Below are 18,042 nucleotides of genomic sequence, written 5' to 3'. Positions count from 1 at the left end.
AGCATTGAGGGACAATGCCCGGCCCAGAGGTGGGCCGCTTGGGCTCTCAGCACCCATGCTGCATTTCTGACCTGAGGGAGCTAAGGGTACAAACACAAGGAACTTTGGGCCCATGGAAGCACTTCCCAATGCTGGGATTTCAAGGGCCAATAATGTTGAAAGACAAATAGGGGGTGGGACCAACGTGGCCCTGCCAGCCTTTGATTTTGCCAAGTAAGAACAGTTAACAACCAACAACTCCCATTGTCATTTCATTAAATAAGGAATATTTAGCACTGAAAAAATAAGAAGGACTGATGCACTCACCAACGGGCATTCTATCCTTCATCCAAGTGACAGTGGGTGCAGGGACCCCGGTCACATCACAGGTCAGGACCAGGGGGCTCCCAGCCACCTGGCTCACTGTCTCCGTCTTGGGGTTCTCAAATGTTGGGGGCACTGCAGGAGAGAAGCCAGATTCCCAGAATCTTAAACTGCTCCCACTTCCTTCCTCTCAGGCAGATCAGGAATATTTGAGAAAACCCTTCCTGATGGCTAAGAGTTGACATTTTATGCTTTGCCATTGATGAAGATATGTATTGCTTTATTTACAAATAGAACCGGCAGCTGGCTGTTTCAAAATATCTACAGAGCAGAGTCAAGGAGAGGTCTACTTAGCCCAAGGAAGGTAAATGCATGCCTCAGGCACCAGCAGTTCTTAGCCTACTCCAGAACAGACATCACTAATCAATCCCCAACACTCTCTCCTGCCCCACCAGGATGAAGTCATGCACCCCAGGCAATGGTACTCAATATGGCCCAGGGTTGGATCCTTCCACTGTTCGCCTGGTGGGGAGGCTACTGCTTTGCCATTTGTGGCCAACAGCTGGTATCCCTCCAACCTGTCCCCCCCCCAGCTTGCACAGCAATTTTAGTTGTACACCCAGTGACTTATGTAGAAATTACATTTCCCAGTTTCCCTTGCAGCCTGCTGTGGTCAATTGCCCAAGTTCTCACTAAATGGGATACAAGCAGAAGGGGCAATACAACTTCTGCATCACTCATTTAAAATTAAAATGCTTGCCTTCTACTTCCGCTCTTTTCTGCTTTCTGTGGGCTGGGACAGGATGTATCGTGCCCCCACTTCAACCACGTGAGCAGGGACAACACTCTAGGGGATGGGAGCTCAGCAAGATGGAAGGATCCCGGGTCCCTGAATTTCCACATGGAGCCGAGCTATCCGCCAGCCTAGACACTCACCTCTGGGTTTATGGATGAGAGAGATAAACTTCTCTCTCATTTAATCTACTATGTCTTGGGGTCTCTTTATTATACAGCTAAGTCTATGCCCTAAATGAGACAACATCTGACCCCAAGAAAATCCAGCCAAGGCTTCATCCTTTGGTTCCCTAGGCAGCTCCAACAGGCTCCCCCCAACCCTCAGCCTGAGCCACACCCAATCAAATGCCATCTATGTTCCATCCTTGGGCTGATGGGACTGGCTCCTCAGGACTCACGACCGAGGTGACATGGCCCTAGGCTGCCCAAGTGCCTGGTCTCTCTGGGCTCCCATCCTAGTGCTCACATGCCATGCCCTGTGCCCAGCCCTTCAGGGACACAGTCATGACAGTGCATTGATTGAGGGCTTCCTGTGTGCCTAGCAGGCAGGTACTGCTTCCAGCATCTTTTATGGAAGATAAACTTGTGGCTCAAAGGAACAAAGTCATTCTGAGCCCCACATAGCGAGTCCTATTCAAATCCTGGTCTTTTTCATTCCAGATCTTGTGCAACCCCGCCTCTTTCCAGCCACTGCCCTTCCCATCCCTGGCAGCCTTGGGTGCTGCTAGGTGTCCCATAGCAATGCTCACAGGCTGGTCCCTGGCTTACCCTGGATAAGGAGGACGAATGTCCTCATGGCTTCCCCGGCCGCATTGTTGACTTTACAGCTGTATAGACCTTTATCTGACACCTGGGAAAGAAAAGACACAGTGACAGTGTACATGTGGCTGGGGTACCTAGGGCTCCCCCAAAACATCCAGGTATCCAGGTACCAGAACCTTCCAGAGCAGGGACTCCCCAAATATGCTGGTCCTGCTGGGAACCAAGGGGAGACCCAACCCTCTGGCCTTTCCCAAGAGCCTCAAGAAGCAGGAGGGCTTCTTGAAAAGTGAGTGCACAGGCTCCAGGCCCCCACCCTCCCCTGGGCTGCGTGGCAGCTGAGCCTGGAGGGGAGGCCCCCTCGCTGATGGGATGGAGCTGAGCCAGGAGGGACGGGCCAAGGATGCGTTTCCAGAGGAGCAGCAAATATCCAACAGATACTTGCAAGTGTCTAACCCAGACCAGGGAGGGAGGGCAGAACTGACTCCCAGGCAGTCACCACTAGAAGGGCCTAGAATAAGCTTCTAGATCCTGGGGAAACTGAGGCAGGTGACAGACAAAGGACCTGTTCAAGGTTGTTCCATGAGTCCGTATGGAGCCAGATCTGGAGCCCTGTGCTCTTCCTGTTCTCCCGCCCCAGAGGTTTGGGGTCTCGCAGGCTGAGAAGGCAGCAGCCCCTACACCTTGCCAAACAGCCACCCACCTCCCGCAGGTTCACCAGGGCCAGGAGGTGACATTCCCATGGCCTTACATGGCCGCTGGATCACTCGCCTGGGTGTCCAGGATCTCCAGCCTCTGCCCGCCCTGAAGAGCCTGGGTCCGCTGTGCCAGGACCAGAGGTTGCCCATCCTTGTACCAGGTCACGGTCGGCTCCGGGAGCGAGTCTGTCTCACAGCTAAGGACGGCCTTGTCCCCTGCCCTCACCAGGAATGCAGCCTGGGGGCCACCGGGAGCTTGCCTGAAGGTGGGGGGAACTGGGGCAGGGGACAAGCAGCGTGAGGTGCTATAGCCTTTCCCATGTCCTCCCCAGCCCCAGTCACAGGTAAACAGCCTCCAGAGGCCCACGGGGGTCCCACAGTGCACCCCCACCTGGAGGATGGCACAGACCCAGGGGGTTAGAGGAAGAGAATCCAGGCCAGCTTGCCAAGGACCTGCTGGGTGACCTGGGAAAAGCCTCCCGCCCTCTCTGGGCCTCTACCTCCTCGAGGAGGGAGGTGCTCTGACCCTCCTGGGCTGTTTCCTATACAGGGCAGGCCCCACAGGGTTAGAACCCTCCATGGGGTCTGCACAGCCCCCTGTCCTCCCAGTAAACCAATTTAGAAGCACCCTCCCCCTCAGCTGTGAACCCACAGGATCTGGCACAGGATCCATCACACAGTAGATGAACACACACAAACGAATGAACCAGCCCCAGGCTAGAAAGAATCTTCCAGTGAGTCCTGGCTCATGACATCTTAGGCCAGCTCTTCCTCAAGAGGACTCTGAAGACCAAGGGCCCCGAAACAGGCTCCATGCAGAGAACCACGTGAGCAATCAGGCTTGGGAAGGGGCCTTCCCTTCTTCAGCTTCAGAGCTCGCTACCCACCAGGCACTGAGCTAAGCGCTCCTATACCATCATTTAATCCTTATACCAACTGTCACCCACAGTTGAGAGACCTGAGGCTCAGAGAGGGGGAGTGACTTGCTAAAGGTCACAGAGCAAGGAAGTGCACAGCTGAGTTTCAAACCCAAGTGCGTCCAACTCTATAGACCATGACATAGGCCACCACACTGCCTGGACACCGTAGCTGCGGGAGGGCGTGGGGCATCCAGGCTCCCCCGGGGCCTCCCTTGGCTGTGCTGCCTGAGGGCTGTGGGGCTGAGGGGCTGAATGAAGGGGCAGGGGGCAGTGGAGGGGGGGGTACAGACAGGACGTACCCAGCACGCTAAGCTGCACCAGCTTCTGGTCTCGGCCGGCAGCATTGAGGGCCTCACACATGTAGATCCCAGAGTCCGAGGGCTGTGCCCGTGCCAGCTGCAGTGTGTGGGTGCCTGCCGTAGGGGGGTGGGGAGCCAGCCCCTTGCACCAGCAAATGCGCCAGCCCCCAGGTCCACGCCCTCCCAGACTCACTGCCCGGTCCCAGGCTTGGGGAAGCAACTCTGGCTCCCCACAGAGCTGGGTCCCAAGCCTCAGTTTACCCACCAGGCAGGAAGAAGACCTCTTCTCCCAGGGTGAGGGCGCGGCTGTCCTTGTACCAAGTGACCTCAGGGCTCGGGTGAGCAAGGACATCACAGGGGAGGGAGACGCTGCTGTTGAGGATGGCTGTGACCTGTTCTGAGTTCAGGCCTGCGATTCGTGGTGGCACTGTCCCCATGGCCACCAGGATAAAGAAAGACCTTTGAGAATGCGTCCTGGCAGAGGAGCAGAGAGCTACAGAGTGAAGCCCAAGGCCTTTGCGGTCTCCTGGCTCTTCACAGATGCAGCTGCAAACACCTCTGTGCAGCAGCCTCTATTTGTCATAACTATGCCACAGCTGAGAAGGCAGGGGCTTGGAGATCAGCGAGGTAGAATCACTTCTCCAAGGCCACTCAGCTGCTCAGTGGCAGAGCCAAAATATCAATTCATATTTGAGTCTTAGACCTTCATTCCTGAGGCCACAGCTGCCCCACATCTGGAGGCAGAGCTCACGGCCACTGCGGTACATTTTTCACAAGAGAGCAGAGATGGAGAAGGCCGCCTTTGGGGCGGTGAGACCCCCACTGGGTGTCCCCTCTGAGTTTGTTTCCACAGCTGTAAGATCGGGCTAACCTCCTACCTCTGCTGGAAGGAGTCAGCCCCATGCCAGGTACACAGTAAGTGCTTTATAATGGTGCTGTACGGCCTCAGAAGAGCCGTTCCCTGACTGCCCCCTAGTGGGGTTAACCCTTAGTGATCAGGGTTCCCCAAAAGCTCTCTGTCCAGGCCAGGATCCCAGAACTCTAGGTGCAGCCCTGGAGCCTCGGTGGGGGTACGGGTGGAAGCACCGGGTGGTGCCTGTCTGGGGGGGACCAGGTGCTGTGTCTGCCTGCACGGTTAACTCATGGAGCGTGCGGAGCTCCTCGGCTGGGGAGCCCTGGGGGCTGCCTGCTCGGCCCAGCTCACCTTGCACCCTGAGGGTGAAGAGCTTCTCCGCAGAGCCTGCCGCGTTCTCGGCCACACACATGTAGCTGGCAGCGTCGGCCACCTCTGCCGTGGAAACCTGTGGGTGTAGGGAGGGGGTGTCTGGGCCACGTCACAGGCCTGACGGCTCTGGCTCCCCCCCCCCACAGGAACTGCTGGGAAGGCTCCCTCCTACCACACCAGGCACCAGGGGGACCCCCTCAGAAGGCCACCTTTGTCTACAGAGAGCAGCGCTTAGGGGCGCCACTGATGGGCATGTACACCCCACATCCATCTAGGGCTTTCTGTGACATTTGGGGGTGTGGGGTTGATGCTGAGTGATTCCCTGTAGCAAACTAGATGGCGACAACGTGTCCCCCAGCCCCAAGGAGGGCTGCTCTGTGCTGTGTTGGGCTCCAGGGGTCCCGTGCAGCTATGTTTGGACACCGGGTGGCCGAGGGTGCTGCCTGAGGGCCTAGGTGCTGGGCACGGCTGTGTCCCACAGATGTCGCTCCCACAGAACGCTGTCTGTGTGGCATTGGGCTGTAGGTGTGGCCTGCAGGCACGTCCTTTTCAGGCATCACCAGAATTTCTAGGTGTTTCTGTGAAGCCCTGTGCCTGCCAGCTAGGCATACTATGGTAGGCTGAATTACATCCCAGGGCCTCCACAGAGGCAAAGAACCTCATGTGGCACAGATAATGGCAGCTCCTTGGTTCCCAGACGAGCAGTACTCAGCTGCTGCCTTTCACCTGCACCGCAGAATGCCCTCACCTGCAAGACCTGTCCGTCCTCCAGGACCTGTAGCTGTGGGCTTGGGGAGACAGGCAGCCCGTTCTGGAGCCACGAGATGGTGGGCACGGGGTTGCCCAGGGCTGGACACTGTAGGCTGACAGTGCTGCTGGCATTGACGGTCACCTCTTCTACCAGCTCCTCCGTGTCACCCAGGATCACAGGTGGGGCTGGGGTCGGGGAGAGGAGAGTGAGGAACAGGCAGCCTCGCTGGGAAAGGTCCCTGGGGAAGGGCGTGGGCATGGAGGCGAGAGTAGCACTTGGTGCCAGGCGCTGCTGGGGCTCCTTGTGCCCTACTCACCACCCCCTCCCAGGCTCTGATGCAGCTAAGGATTCTGGGGCACAGAGAGGGCTGTGAATTGCTCAAGGTCACACAGCTAGGAAGCAGCTCACTGGGATTCAACCCTATTCCTGTCTGGTTTCAGAGCTCAAGCTCACAACTCCCACGTTATCAACATCCAAGTACAGCCAGACTGAACATGCTCTCCACCGTGACCCCTTTCAGGGGAGGCTCTCATGGCACCTGCAGACCCAAGCCCCCTGTCCCCAGGCTGGCCACTCACTCAGCACCACCAGCTCATAGTGCAGCCAATCCTCTCCCACCTCATTGGAGGCCTTGCACGAGTACCTCCCGGCATCTTCTGCACGTACCAGGGGGATCTGCAGGACCCGGCCTCCTGTGGGGACAGGGGCACCGCGGCCTGAGCAAGAGCCAGGAGAGGACCTGGGACATAGCACTACCCCCACCTGTGAAATGGAGAGAATCAGCCTGCTCTGCCCAGGTCACAGGGCGAGGGGGTCAAATAAAGCACAGGAAGGCTGCTGTGTGCCAGGTCTGGATGAGCATTTCCTGCTCTCTGACTGTGTGCTATAAACACTCCCATGTTACAGATGGGAAAACTGAGGTTTCCCAAGGGTATCCAGCAGTGCTGAGCCCAGCTCCCTGATGAGGGCAGAGGGAAGGCCAGATTGCTGGGCAGGGGCTCTTAGGAGGCAAAGAGGCAGCTCCGGGCTGTGATGGTTGGGGGTGAGGGGGTGTCACCTGGGACCCTCTGTGATCCAGAGTCAGCCAGGGCCAGACCCTCATATTTCTAGGGGCTGCAATTGGTCTCAAGCAGGGGCCAGGTTAGAGTCGCGATGTACTTACATTCTGGGGTGGGAGATTGTTGGCCTAGGCTGTGGTGGGCTTGTGACCAGGGTTAGAACCAGGGGCCCATTACGTACAGAACCAGGAGACAGTGGTCGGGATTAAGGAGGGAGTGGCCACGGCTGAGGGTCACTTGATGGGTGAGGTTAATCTATGTGCTCAGGATTAGGAGTCCATGGCCAGGGTCAGAGGTCCGTGGTAGGGTTGGGGGTTAATGGCTAGGCCTGGGGGTCAGTGGCTGTGGCCAGGGTTCAGTTGATGGCTGGGATTAATCTGCGGTCAGCGTTTGAACCAGGGGTCAGCACGTGACTGAGATCACTGTGTACCCGGGATTTGGGTCAACGTCCACATCAGAGGGCAGTTTAAGGCATCAGTCCAGGGGCTCCTGACAGGAGCAAACAGCCTTTAGTAAATGTTGCTTCTCTCAGATCTCCAAGAGGCCACCTTCTTTTGCAAGCTCCAAAGTACAAACCCTGGGATGACCCTGCTCCTTCACTGGCCTGTACAACCCACCTTAGCTCCCCTCCTCCACCCCTGCCCCCGACGGCCCCACCATTGGCCCAAGCCTGGCAGGACACGGGGGAATCCTGAGCCGTGAGACCACCGAATCCCCCACAACAGGGCTCCATGCCTGGAATTCTTCCCAGTTCTGGTCTACCCAGGGGGCGGAACCAGCACCCATGGAAGCCAGACGTTGCTAAGCCCTACGCCAGAGCCTTTTAATTCAAAATTGTCCACAAAAATCTATTCTAAAAAGGATGGTTATAAAAAGCTAAAATACTGAAAGAAACAAATATTTAAAGCAGTTTAAAAAAAAGTCACATGAGCCATGAGCTTGGACCCCAGTGTGGTCCTGGGCTGAGTGAGAGGTTCTTTCACATTAGGGTCAGATGCAAATAAGGGGAATGGCTCCCCCTCTGGAGAAAGACTCTAGTTTTGGCCAGTTGTTTCAGGACATCACAGATCTTGAAGCCCCCAAGTGGGCACAGCCCAGGTAAGAACTTCTGCTCTAAAACCAGAGAACTCTAGGCCCGGTTTACAAAAAGCAGCTCAGGTCCAACGTAGTCACGGGCCCTGCCCAAGGTCCCACAGCACGCAGCACACAGGAGAGCTCAGAAGGCTTGTAGGAAGGCGGCTGTGGGACCGGCTCTGAGGTGAGTGTGCCCCTGGTCCCTGCCTGCAAATGCCCCCCCTTCTCTGAGCAGCCCTGGCCTACCTTGCAGAACAGACACCCCGTCCATGGCGGAGAGGGGCTGGTCCTCCCTGTACCAGGTGAACTCGGGGGGCGGCACGGCATTTGTGTCACAGTGCAGGTATGCAGAGTTGTTCTCCACAATCTCGCGGTATTCCGTCACCCTACCCTGGACCTCCTCCTCCTGGGACAGGAACTCGGGGGCTGCACTGGCATCACCCACCTTCTGGAACATGGGGGGCACTGTGGGGGTACAAAGCCATTAGGACACACAACTGAGGGATGGGGAAACATGTCTGTTTGAGGAGCCACACCCAGCCACCCCCCAAGACTAGAAATCCCACCGCTGGAGCCAATTCCTTAGGTCAAGGTGTTTTTAAAATTCACTCACTCGTTCAACCAGTGTTTACGGAGCAATTACTGTGCTTGGAACTGGGATAAGGTCCCTGCGCTCTACTCAAGGCTAATGGGCTCAAAAGACTTCTTGTGACATGGCGTTATTTTTCAGGGGAGGAAGGCAGATGCTAAGCTTTAGCTGCTTTGTTTACTAGAGCATAGAGGCACAAAATGATCAGCTTTTAGAACTGGAGGGGCCCCTCAAGACCGCCAGACTTGATCACCCCCATTTTACAAAGGCAAAACCAAGGCCTACGGGGCAAAGATGTTCCCGGGTCACGAAGTCAGTTAATGAAAGAGCCCAGGCCAGGGGCCTGAGGGCCATACCCGCCAGACGGCGGTGAGAAGGGGTACAGGCAGCCCGGAACAGAATCGCCCTGCCAGGCCACTCCAGAAGCACCGACACTCCCCAGCGCCGCCGTGCCACCCCAGTCCCACACCCCACTGGGCCCTGTTGGCCCCACACACCCTGGATGAGCACGGTAAAGTCCTGGTCATCCTCTCCGGCCACATTGCTGGCCACGCACAGGTATCGCCCCGAATCTGAGACCTGCGTGGGCTGGATCTGAAGCAGCCGCCCTTCACCCAGGATGTAGAACCGCTCATTGGGGGTCACAGGCTGGGGGCAGGAAAGAGGGGACACAGGGATCACAATGAGGGGCAGAAAGCACCCAGACAAGTGTACTTAGATTTTAATAAAGTTTTAAAAAGGCAACAAAATGGCAGGGCACCCTGATAACTTAGTAAAACCAAGTCCATTTAACTTAAAAATGGGAAGAGACTTGAATGGGTGGATACAGGGTTCACTGTTGATGACATTTGTTCCCTATTCCCTAAAAGAGTAGGATTTCGGATTAAAATGTAAAGGGTGAGACAGGGCCCGGCCAGCTCTGGGGCCAGGTGCTTTGACTGTCTTTTCTGGAAGATTCCAAGCAGAACCGGGGGACCCAGAGGTCGCCCAGGGGGTCCTGCACTCACCCGTCCGTCCTTGTACCAGCTGATGGTGGGCGGGGGCGTGGCCCAGCACTCACACTCCAGGCTCAAGGTACTGTTGACCTTGGTCTTTACTTCCTTCACACCAACCTCCCCTGCTGGCTCGTCCTTGGAGATGGAAGGGGGGACTGAAAACCACAAGGGGGTCTGAGGAGCAGGTCTGGGGAGCGGGTGCTGAGACCCTGCGCTCACCCGGTCCCATGGCAGTCCCAGGAATGGGGTGCCGGCTCTGGAGGGTAGAGACCTGGAGACCAATCTACTCCTGGGGCTGTTCCCCTAGGGGCAAGAGCGTTTGTCAGCGATGGTTACGGGACATCGCAGATCTGAGGCAGGGGAATTCCTGGGGTGACCTCTGGGGCCCTTCGGGGGTCCCAGGTCTTAAGTTGTGGAGCCTCTGGTTGCACCACAGAACAAGTGGCAGAAGGAAGCCAGGATGGGTGTGGGCCTGGGCATCCACGTGGCCCAAGTCCTAACTCACTGGCCCCTCCTCCTGGTGTCCTTGGCCCTAAAATGGGGACTGACCCAGCCGGCCCAGCTGCCTGCTGACTGTCAAAGGAGACAAGTCACATAAAGGCGCCCGGGGTGCCCAGTGTGGCCCAGGTGCCAGGGCTCCAGAGGTCCGGCTGCCCACCCGGCCAGTACCCCACAGGTCTCCACTCACTGAGGACTTCCACGTGGTAGTTCTTCATGGCCTCCCCGAGCTCATTGGTGACCACGCAAGTGTACTGGCCCGCGTCTTCCTTTTGGGCATTCAGGATCTGCAGCCCGTGGGTGCCTGCTTGAGGGGCAGGGCCAGGGTCACCCCCAGGCATGAGCTCAGGCTCACCAGTCCCTTCCTCTGACCCAGTCCATAACGTGTCACCTCTTCCCTCCCTCCTCCCCACAGAGGGCATCACCTGGGAGCAGCTGGATGTTGTTCGAGGCCTCAAATGGGGTCCCGTCCTTCATCCAGGTGATGGTGGGGGAGGGGAAGGCCAGTGCCTCACAGATCAGAGAAATGGGGTTGTTGATGGTGACGGTCACCTCCTCATCTGCAGTGTCCTTGGTCACCCCCAGGATGGTGGGAACCACTGTGGTGGGGGGTAGGGAGGGTACTTGTGAACAGAGATCCCCAACCCCGGCCTGAGGATCCAGGAAAGTCTGAGACCCTGATGTTTAGCTGTGGTGCTTTGCTATTTGCATTACACAGATGGGAAACAGGCTCAGAGGGGCCCAGGCACAGTGCAGTCAGGTGTGAATTCAGGCCTGGGTAACCCAGAGCCCCGACTCTCCACCACTAAGCAATACCATAGGGGGAAGCTGGACAATTTCTGCCTCAATTTCCCCAATAGCCTCTTTTTAAAAAAATTTTATTGGGGAATATTGGGGAACAGTGTGTTTCTCCAGGGCCCATCAGCTCCAAGTCATTGTCCTTCAATCGAGTTGTGGAGGGCGCAGCTCAGCTCCAAGTCCAGTCGCCGTTTTCAATCTTTAGTTGCAGGGGGCAGAACCCACCATACCATGTGGGAATTGAACCGGCAACCTTGTTGTTAAGAGCTCGCGCTCTAACCAAGGGAGCCATCTGGCCACCCTCCCCAATAGCCTCTTAACATCTAGATTATCTACTAATGTAACCAGAGCCTTCTCAATTGTTTGTGTTTCCAATTTGTAGTGGCGGGCAGAATGGGCGGTGGAGTTTTGTTTCCTGCTGAGAATAACTGTTTTAATTGGTCCTAAAATGTCCTCTTTCAGCCCCTTCAGGCGACTGTCCCTTTTACCATCAGCACTTTTAGAAACAGATTTTACTAAACCAGTCTGTCCCTCTCACTTGCTAGATCCCTGTTTCTCCAGCCTAATACCACAGTTGGTGCTGCATCGCCCTCGGGAGATGGGCGGCCTGGAAGGCATCTCATCACCTCTCTAAGCCTCAGAGCTTCATCAGTGACATGGGGACAAGCACATTATCCATCTCCTAGAGTCGTTGTGAAGATGCCAACCAATCAGGCCTGTCCAAATGCCTGGCTTATGATAAATGTTCAACCAATATAGCCACTCTTATCATTTTTGTTGTTGTTGTTGAACTTGGAGAAGTGGAAGGAAATACAGTAGAGTGCTTTGCAGGAAGCTGTATGTCAGGAGCTGGTCACCTTGCTTCTTTCTCCTGCCAGCATCCCGTGTAGACAGAGACGCCCAGCACTTACCCAGGACGCTCAGCTGGAAGTGTTTGGTCTTCTCCCCCACGGCGTTGGCTGCAATGCAGGAGTAGTGGCCGGCACTGGACAGGTTGGCCTGGAGGACCTGCAGCAGGGCTCCATCTGGAGAAATGTGGTAGGCCCCTCCACCAGCCAGCGGCCGGCCATCTTTGAACCACGTGACCTTGGGCTGTGGGTGGCCTGTAAGCAGAGGAAGCAGCAGGTGAGAGTTCAGCAGGGTTTGACCAGGTTGGCCTAGAGGTTGGAGGCTGCTCCAGGAAGGGGCAGGGGACATGGATCCTCCATCTCAGTCCAGAGGCCCATACACCAGGGCAAGACACAGAAGCAAGCCCCAAGCCTGTCCTGGGCCCTTTCCTAAGTGGTTTGATTGCCTTTTCCTTACCGAGGAGTGGGCAGAGATGGCTTAGTACAGACAGGCAAGAAGAAAAGCAAATTATTCTTTCTATCCACCCATCCATCCACCTATCCATCCGTCTGTCCGTCCATCCATCCACCCACCCACTCATCCATCCAGCCCAGCCCACAGGCATTAATGGGAGCCTACTGTGCCAGGCACTGGGGGAACCATAGTGACAAGGTAGCCCTTGGGTCCTCAAGGAGCTCAGAGCCTAGCTGGGGTACACAGATGTCACAAGGCGTCTATGGTCCAGTGTGCTCAGTGCTGGCATGAAGAAGCACTGGGGCCTGCGGGAGACCAGTGAAGGTCGCCAGCCAGGCCGAGGAGTCAGCCAAGGACTCCTTGTGGAGAGTCCTGGGGGCTGAGAGCTGGAGTCAGGTGAGGAGTGGGGAGGAGGGCTTGGGGCAGGGCCAGCGAGTGCGAAGACGAGCAGGAACGTGGTGCCGAGTTAAGATGTAGAGATGCTCTGTGGGGAGCAGCGGGGCTGGGAGTCGGCAGGCCGGAGCCCCAGCCCCCCTCCTTCGAGCTGCCTTCTCACCCTTCTCCCAGCCCCACCATGTGTGGCCCTTACCTGTGGCATTGCACGTCAAGTGGGCTGTCTGTCCCTCAGGGACCTTAAATGCCTCCTCCAGGTCCTCGCTCTCGATACTGGGAGGAACTGGGAGAAGCAGGGAGACAGACGGTTACTGAATGAGGTTGGCCCACGTTGGCTGAACAACGACTGAGCAGGAAACCAAGAGCCCACAGCACCTTCAGTTTCCTGTGCCTTGTTTTCCCCAACCCCTCAAGCTTGCTTCCACAGGGCAGTGAGCTTAGTAAACATTTGCTGCTGGCGGAGGGAAGCACCAGTGCTATTGGGTGGTGTTGAACATATTTGTCCCCTTCCTCTTTGGGTCAGTCCTTGCTATTTCTGGAAAGGTCCATGGCGGCCTCAGAGCAGAGATTGCTGATGTGGCAAAGAAAACAAGCCTGGGCTTCTCCCTCCTTCCTGGGCTGGGCCCCTGCCACAGCCCCAGCCCTTAGCCTCGGACCTCACCCCTGGAAGCTCCCAGGTGGGAGGAAAAGGATTCGTGGGCTGCCCATGAGAATGGGGCTGTGACATACCCAGGACCTCCACACTGAAGTTCCTCCACGCCACCCCAGCCTCGTTGCTTGCCACGCACGAGTAGAGGCCTCTGTCTCGCTCCTGTGTCCGGGTCACCTTCAGCATCCAGCCACCTGGGATGGGAGGGGAGTGGGCTCCAAGCACAGCTAGGAGCAGCCTTCTGTCCCAAACTGAGCCCAGGCTGCACACCAGGAGTCATAATTAGATGGTACGTGTCGGTCTGTCCCAGTGTTCCATTTCATAGATGGGAAAACTGAGGCCCAGGAGGGTAAATGGATGGAGCCCCCTGGACATTAGGGTGAGCTTGAGACCCTGTTCTGATAAGAAGGATCTGTCACCTGGCTGGGGCTAAAAGGACAGCAATGGGCTATGCAGTTCTGGCCCAGGTCAGACTGCCCGGTACTACTTTGATGGACCCTGTAAAAGGCCACTTCCTCCCAGGGACCTCTCCGAGGCAAACCAGCTCCTCTCAGACAAACCCAAGGATCTTTGAGACGGGCTCAGAGAAGGCACATACACAGGACGTAAGTCATTACTGCTGCTCCTGCAGCCAGGGCAGACATCGCTAATTGAGCGCCATTCTTCTTTCTGCTGGGCCCACATGCAGTCCCTGAGTCCACATCATCACGATGCACCTGGAGCCCCTACTGAGCACTCAGAAGTGATACACAAGTGGAAGCTTATTTTCCATCCCAGCTTTGGAACAACTGAAACATCCATGTGAGGAACGACTCATGGGTCAGAGACTGAGCTTCAAGGCACTTTGAAGTACTTGCAAGGTTTGGATGGGACACCGCTTCTTGGGCCTCTGTTTCCCCATTTGTATGCCAGCAAGAACCATCACAAACCAACTTTGTGAGGAAGATAAAGATCCAGAGGAGAAGGTGCTTAGATCAGTATTTCCAAAAGCGTGTTCCCATTCTGTGAGATGACATGTAAGTGCCATGAGAATTTCAGCTGCAGGACTTATCAGAACCTTGACCATGCAAATGGTCACTGTGACTCTCTAGGAGGAGAGCAGAGCAGGAAGCCTTTTCCAGACTTAATTAAATCCATTTTTTTTTTCTGGAGTACATCACCTGACCAGTGTTTGGAGGTGCACTCTTGGGGAAACCAACAGCTGAAATGGTTATCCCAACCAGGCCTGGAAGCTCAGGGACAGAGGTTATGGGCATGTGATGGACAGAGGCAGAGGCCGAGGGCCAGGCCTGATGACCAGATACTCCCCTGGCTGGCACCTTACCTGCTAAGAGGTAGGTGTCCTCCCCGGAGCCAATGGGCTCCTCCCCTCGGAACCAGCGGACCTCCGGAGGAGGGATGCCTGTCGCTTCACAGAGCAGCGTCAAGGGGCTGTGTAAGGCAGCGGTGACGTTGGTCAGTGGGTTCAAGTCTCCCACAAGCTCTGGGGGCACTGAACACAGAGAAAACCCTCATTCAGGATGCAAGGGGCTGTATGCCCCTTCCTCGACCCCTCACCGACTGCCCTCCCCGAGGACCCCCACTCCTGTCAGGAGAGTCTGAGGAGCAGAGCTGCTCCCGCTGAAGGGAGTGAGTGGCGGCCACAGGCCGGGCTTTGGCATCCGGCAGACACTTTGGGCCTCAGTTTCCCCAACCCTTCACAGGGATGCCAGGATTCAACAAGCACGTGTGTAAAGCGCTTAGTACAGTGCCCGGTATGGAGCCGCTGTTGAGCGAGCGAGAATGGAATTAGAGCAAAAGTGAACACAGACGTGTTCCCGAAACCCACACATCAGAGGTAAGGGCTATCCTGCAGTTTCTAAAGGATCCAGTCACAAACGTCGCCATATTCCATCAGGCAGGGGTGAGTAGGGGTCCAGCCACACTGGAGGCACGAGGAGAGGGGCCTCCTTCCAGTGACCCCTGCCCACTTCTCCCACCTTGCCTCTTACCACTCCCTGCCTCCACCCTGAAGCATACAGTAGGAGCTCAATAAAAGATTGAAATCACGAGGCTGTGTCACCCCTCCAGGCCTCCGGGGAGTCTGTTCCTTCGGCCTGGCACACTCCTTCCCTCACCTCAGCACCTCGTTAACCCCTGCTCAGCTTTTACATTTCAGCTAAAAGGTCACCTCCTACAGGGGACTGCCCTGCCCTGACTTCCCACAACAGTGTTTGGGGTCGTCCTGGTCTCTCGGGCCCCGGAACTGCCCCATCATGTATAACTCATGCAGGAGAGACACTAATCCCAGAGGCTGGAACAGAGGAGGGAACAGAAAACAATGGAGAGCGGGAGGAACAAAGGGAGGGCAGCAGGGCTGTGTGAAGCCAGTCCTGATTTGAGAGCAGCGTTGGACGCTTCCCCCAACAGCAGCCCTCACCAAGACCTTACTCCTGGAAGAACAAGGTGTGACACCAGGAGCACAGCCCAGAGCTGTGCCTGGAGATTGAACTGGCCTTGCCTTCTCCAATCTGGCCCCCCTCCCTGCTCTCCTCCAGCAGGCCTCCGGTCCTCACCCAACACGGAGAGCGCAAACCTCCTCTCGGCCCTCCCGGCCACATTCTCGGCCACACAGCTGTAGCGTCCGGCGTGGGCAGCCTGTGCCTGTTCCACGTACAGGCTTTGATCCTGGTTCTGCAGCCGCAGGCCAGGCTCCGCTCCCACTGGCTGGCCGTCCCGCTCCCACGTCACCCTGGGTGGGGGTTTCCCTGTGACGTTGCATTCCAGAGTGGCCTCCCTGTCCTGGACCACGGAGACCTGTGTGTGGGGCTCCTGGGGGCCAGTGATCTGAGGGGGAACTGGGGTGGGGGGGAAAGCACGTTAAGGAAAGCTGCTGCAGCTGCAGGGCACCAAGCACTCATGCCAGGCTCCAGGCTGGCTCCCACTTATTCCCCTTGGTCAGGTGACCTCACCTCTCTGGGCCTCCATTTTCCATCCCTATAATGGGGTCATAACAGTACCCCCACGGCCCCCTCCCCCCCAACCTGGGAATCCCGTGGTGGGGGCCTGCTCTTTGGAGAACAAGCTCACGGTACAGTCCTTAAGATTTGTGAGGGGTTTTCTTCCTCAGAAGCCAGAGGTTTCCTGGAGCTTAGACAGCCACTGGGACTGGCTGGGGTGAGGGGTTCTTCTCCCCAAAAATGCTTTTCTTGGTTTTATTTTCTAGAATGATTTTTATAAGGCTGGGATATTTCATCACTGCAGGAGACTTAGGTTTCTATTATATATAGGAGCTTCATAGAAAGTTTATATTTCTTTCAGTTTCCAACTGCTTCAAGATGTGTTTTTTACCCTCTGGGCCATTGGGGGTTACTTGGGATCACATCACACACACACACACACACACACACACACACACACACACCACACACACACACACACATAGTCGTGCTTGGGTCAGGAGCCGCAGGAAGCTGACTGGGAGGGACAGTTAATAAAACGCCGGAAATCCAAGAGGCACCGTGGAAGTGTTCTCATATTCCTGTTTCTGTCTTGGCTCAGATTCTGGGGGGTGAGGTCTGCCCTGCCAGGGTGCCTGGTTGCCCACCCTTCTGGCCCCTTCCGCCTGGCTCAGGTCATCCCAGCCCAGCTCACCATGCACCTCCAGCTGCTGGTCCTGGCTGCTATTTCCTGCCACGTTGCTGCACTCACAGGTGTACGTTCCCTCCTGGGCTGGCTGGGCCTGTCCCAGGTACAGCAGCCGCCCCACAGCCGACACCTGCTCGAGGCCAGCCCCCTCCCCGGGCACTGGCTGACCTGGAAGCAGCAAAAAAAGCCCTTGGTTCCCTGTCTTTCCATTTGGAACGTGTGTTCTCCCACCATCCTGGCCAACTCCTACTCACCCTGCCACGGAGACATCACCTCTGCCAGGAAGCTTCCCTGAGCACCACATCTGATGCTGGCACTCTTCTGAGCTCTCACCACCCTGAGCTTCTCCCCATCCACAGGTTTGCCTGCAGGTGTCCCATCTGAATCCCACCCCACACTGGGCCTCTGGGAGACCAGAGCCTGCCTCACTTTCCCCCTGGGATCCTTAGGAGGCTCAGGGCCTGACACAGAGTAGGGCTCAATGAAGGCTACTGAACGACCCATCCATCTAGCTACAGTGGCCTGGGGAGGAAAACTAGCAGTGGGTGCCCCTAGCAGCAAGAAGACCCTGATGCAGGAGAAGCATTTTGTGAGACTCGGGGTATGGGTTCAACACTAGCCTGTCGTCTTGTACCTGTGTCTAGAGGACCAGTCCTGTGGGGCAGTCATCCATCAACTAGTGTCCCAGCAAAGGGGAGCCCTGTGGCCACAAGTTTCCGCCCTGTCACGTTCTCTTCTCTGCTTTCTCCCTTGGTGGTCTCAGCCTGTCCTGCCCTGCCCACCAGACCTCTCCTCTGAGTTCCATCACCCACCTCTGACTGCCCACTAGGCATCTCAGGGGGTGTCTAACAGTCATCTTGAAATGAACATGCCCCAAACTCTGAGTCTGCCCTCCAACCTGCCCCCTCCCCCACAGCCTCTCCAGTACCACTCGTCCGACTGTCAGGCCCAGACCCCACGTCAGCTCTGCTCCCTCTCCTTCCCAGTCCCCTCTCCACCCCTCAGGAAATCCTGCCCAGCCCCACTCTCATTGCACCACACAAGGAGGCTGCTCCCTGCCCTCGCTGGGTGTCCCCACCCCAGAGCCTAGCGGAGATGGAGATGGGTGGGCTTATGGCCCTTCTCTGCTCAGCTCCCAAGACTGCTGGGCACCCCAGTCCCTTCCCAGCCCACAACCCTACCGTCCTTCCTCCAGGAGATCTTGGGGAAAGGGACACCTCGACATTCGCAGGACAGCCTGGTGGGGTGCCCCTGGATCACAGTCAGGGTATGGGGCTCCCGAGAGGGGAATCCTGGAGGGACTGAGTAA

At 56.7% G+C, this 18,042-nt stretch overlaps 1 protein-coding gene across 2 annotated transcripts in view; it reads right to left on the bottom strand.

Moving 5' to 3' along the window:
• Nucleotides 1-18,042, bottom strand: part of HMCN2 (hemicentin 2) — a 136,589-nt gene that overhangs the window by 38,194 nt on the left and 80,353 nt on the right. Inside the window, exons 43-62 of one of the 2 annotated variants that reach the window (XM_074331183.1) lie at nucleotides 17,915-18,034; nucleotides 16,740-16,901; nucleotides 15,662-15,943; nucleotides 14,431-14,598; nucleotides 13,187-13,300; nucleotides 12,654-12,740; nucleotides 11,674-11,865; nucleotides 10,390-10,563; nucleotides 10,155-10,271; nucleotides 9,479-9,621; nucleotides 8,969-9,119; nucleotides 8,129-8,347; nucleotides 6,329-6,442; nucleotides 5,748-5,935; nucleotides 4,979-5,075; nucleotides 4,040-4,201; nucleotides 3,775-3,888; nucleotides 2,629-2,831; nucleotides 1,867-1,948; nucleotides 307-438 (exon numbers count right to left, since the gene is read on the bottom strand). In XM_074331183.1, the coding sequence (XP_074187284.1) occupies nucleotides 307-438; nucleotides 1,867-1,948; nucleotides 2,629-2,831; nucleotides 3,775-3,888; nucleotides 4,040-4,201; nucleotides 4,979-5,075; nucleotides 5,748-5,935; nucleotides 6,329-6,442; nucleotides 8,129-8,347; nucleotides 8,969-9,119; nucleotides 9,479-9,621; nucleotides 10,155-10,271; nucleotides 10,390-10,563; nucleotides 11,674-11,865; nucleotides 12,654-12,740; nucleotides 13,187-13,300; nucleotides 14,431-14,598; nucleotides 15,662-15,943; nucleotides 16,740-16,901; nucleotides 17,915-18,034 (3,021 nt within the window). The remainder of the gene's footprint in view (nucleotides 1-306; nucleotides 439-1,866; nucleotides 1,949-2,628; nucleotides 2,832-3,774; nucleotides 3,889-4,039; nucleotides 4,202-4,978; nucleotides 5,076-5,747; nucleotides 5,936-6,328; nucleotides 6,443-8,128; nucleotides 8,348-8,968; nucleotides 9,120-9,478; nucleotides 9,622-10,154; nucleotides 10,272-10,389; nucleotides 10,564-11,673; nucleotides 11,866-12,653; nucleotides 12,741-13,186; nucleotides 13,301-14,430; nucleotides 14,599-15,661; nucleotides 15,944-16,739; nucleotides 16,902-17,914; nucleotides 18,035-18,042) is intronic. The other variant, XM_019728852.2, reaches the window with a different exon arrangement.

Source organism: Rhinolophus sinicus, linkage group LG04 (assembly GCF_036562045.2).
Source record: "Rhinolophus sinicus isolate RSC01 linkage group LG04, ASM3656204v1, whole genome shotgun sequence".
In the NCBI taxonomy this organism is placed as follows: domain Eukaryota; kingdom Metazoa; phylum Chordata; class Mammalia; order Chiroptera; family Rhinolophidae; genus Rhinolophus; species Rhinolophus sinicus.
The sequence above is the reverse complement of the archived record's forward strand: the minus strand, read 5'-3'. Positions and strand labels throughout refer to the sequence as shown.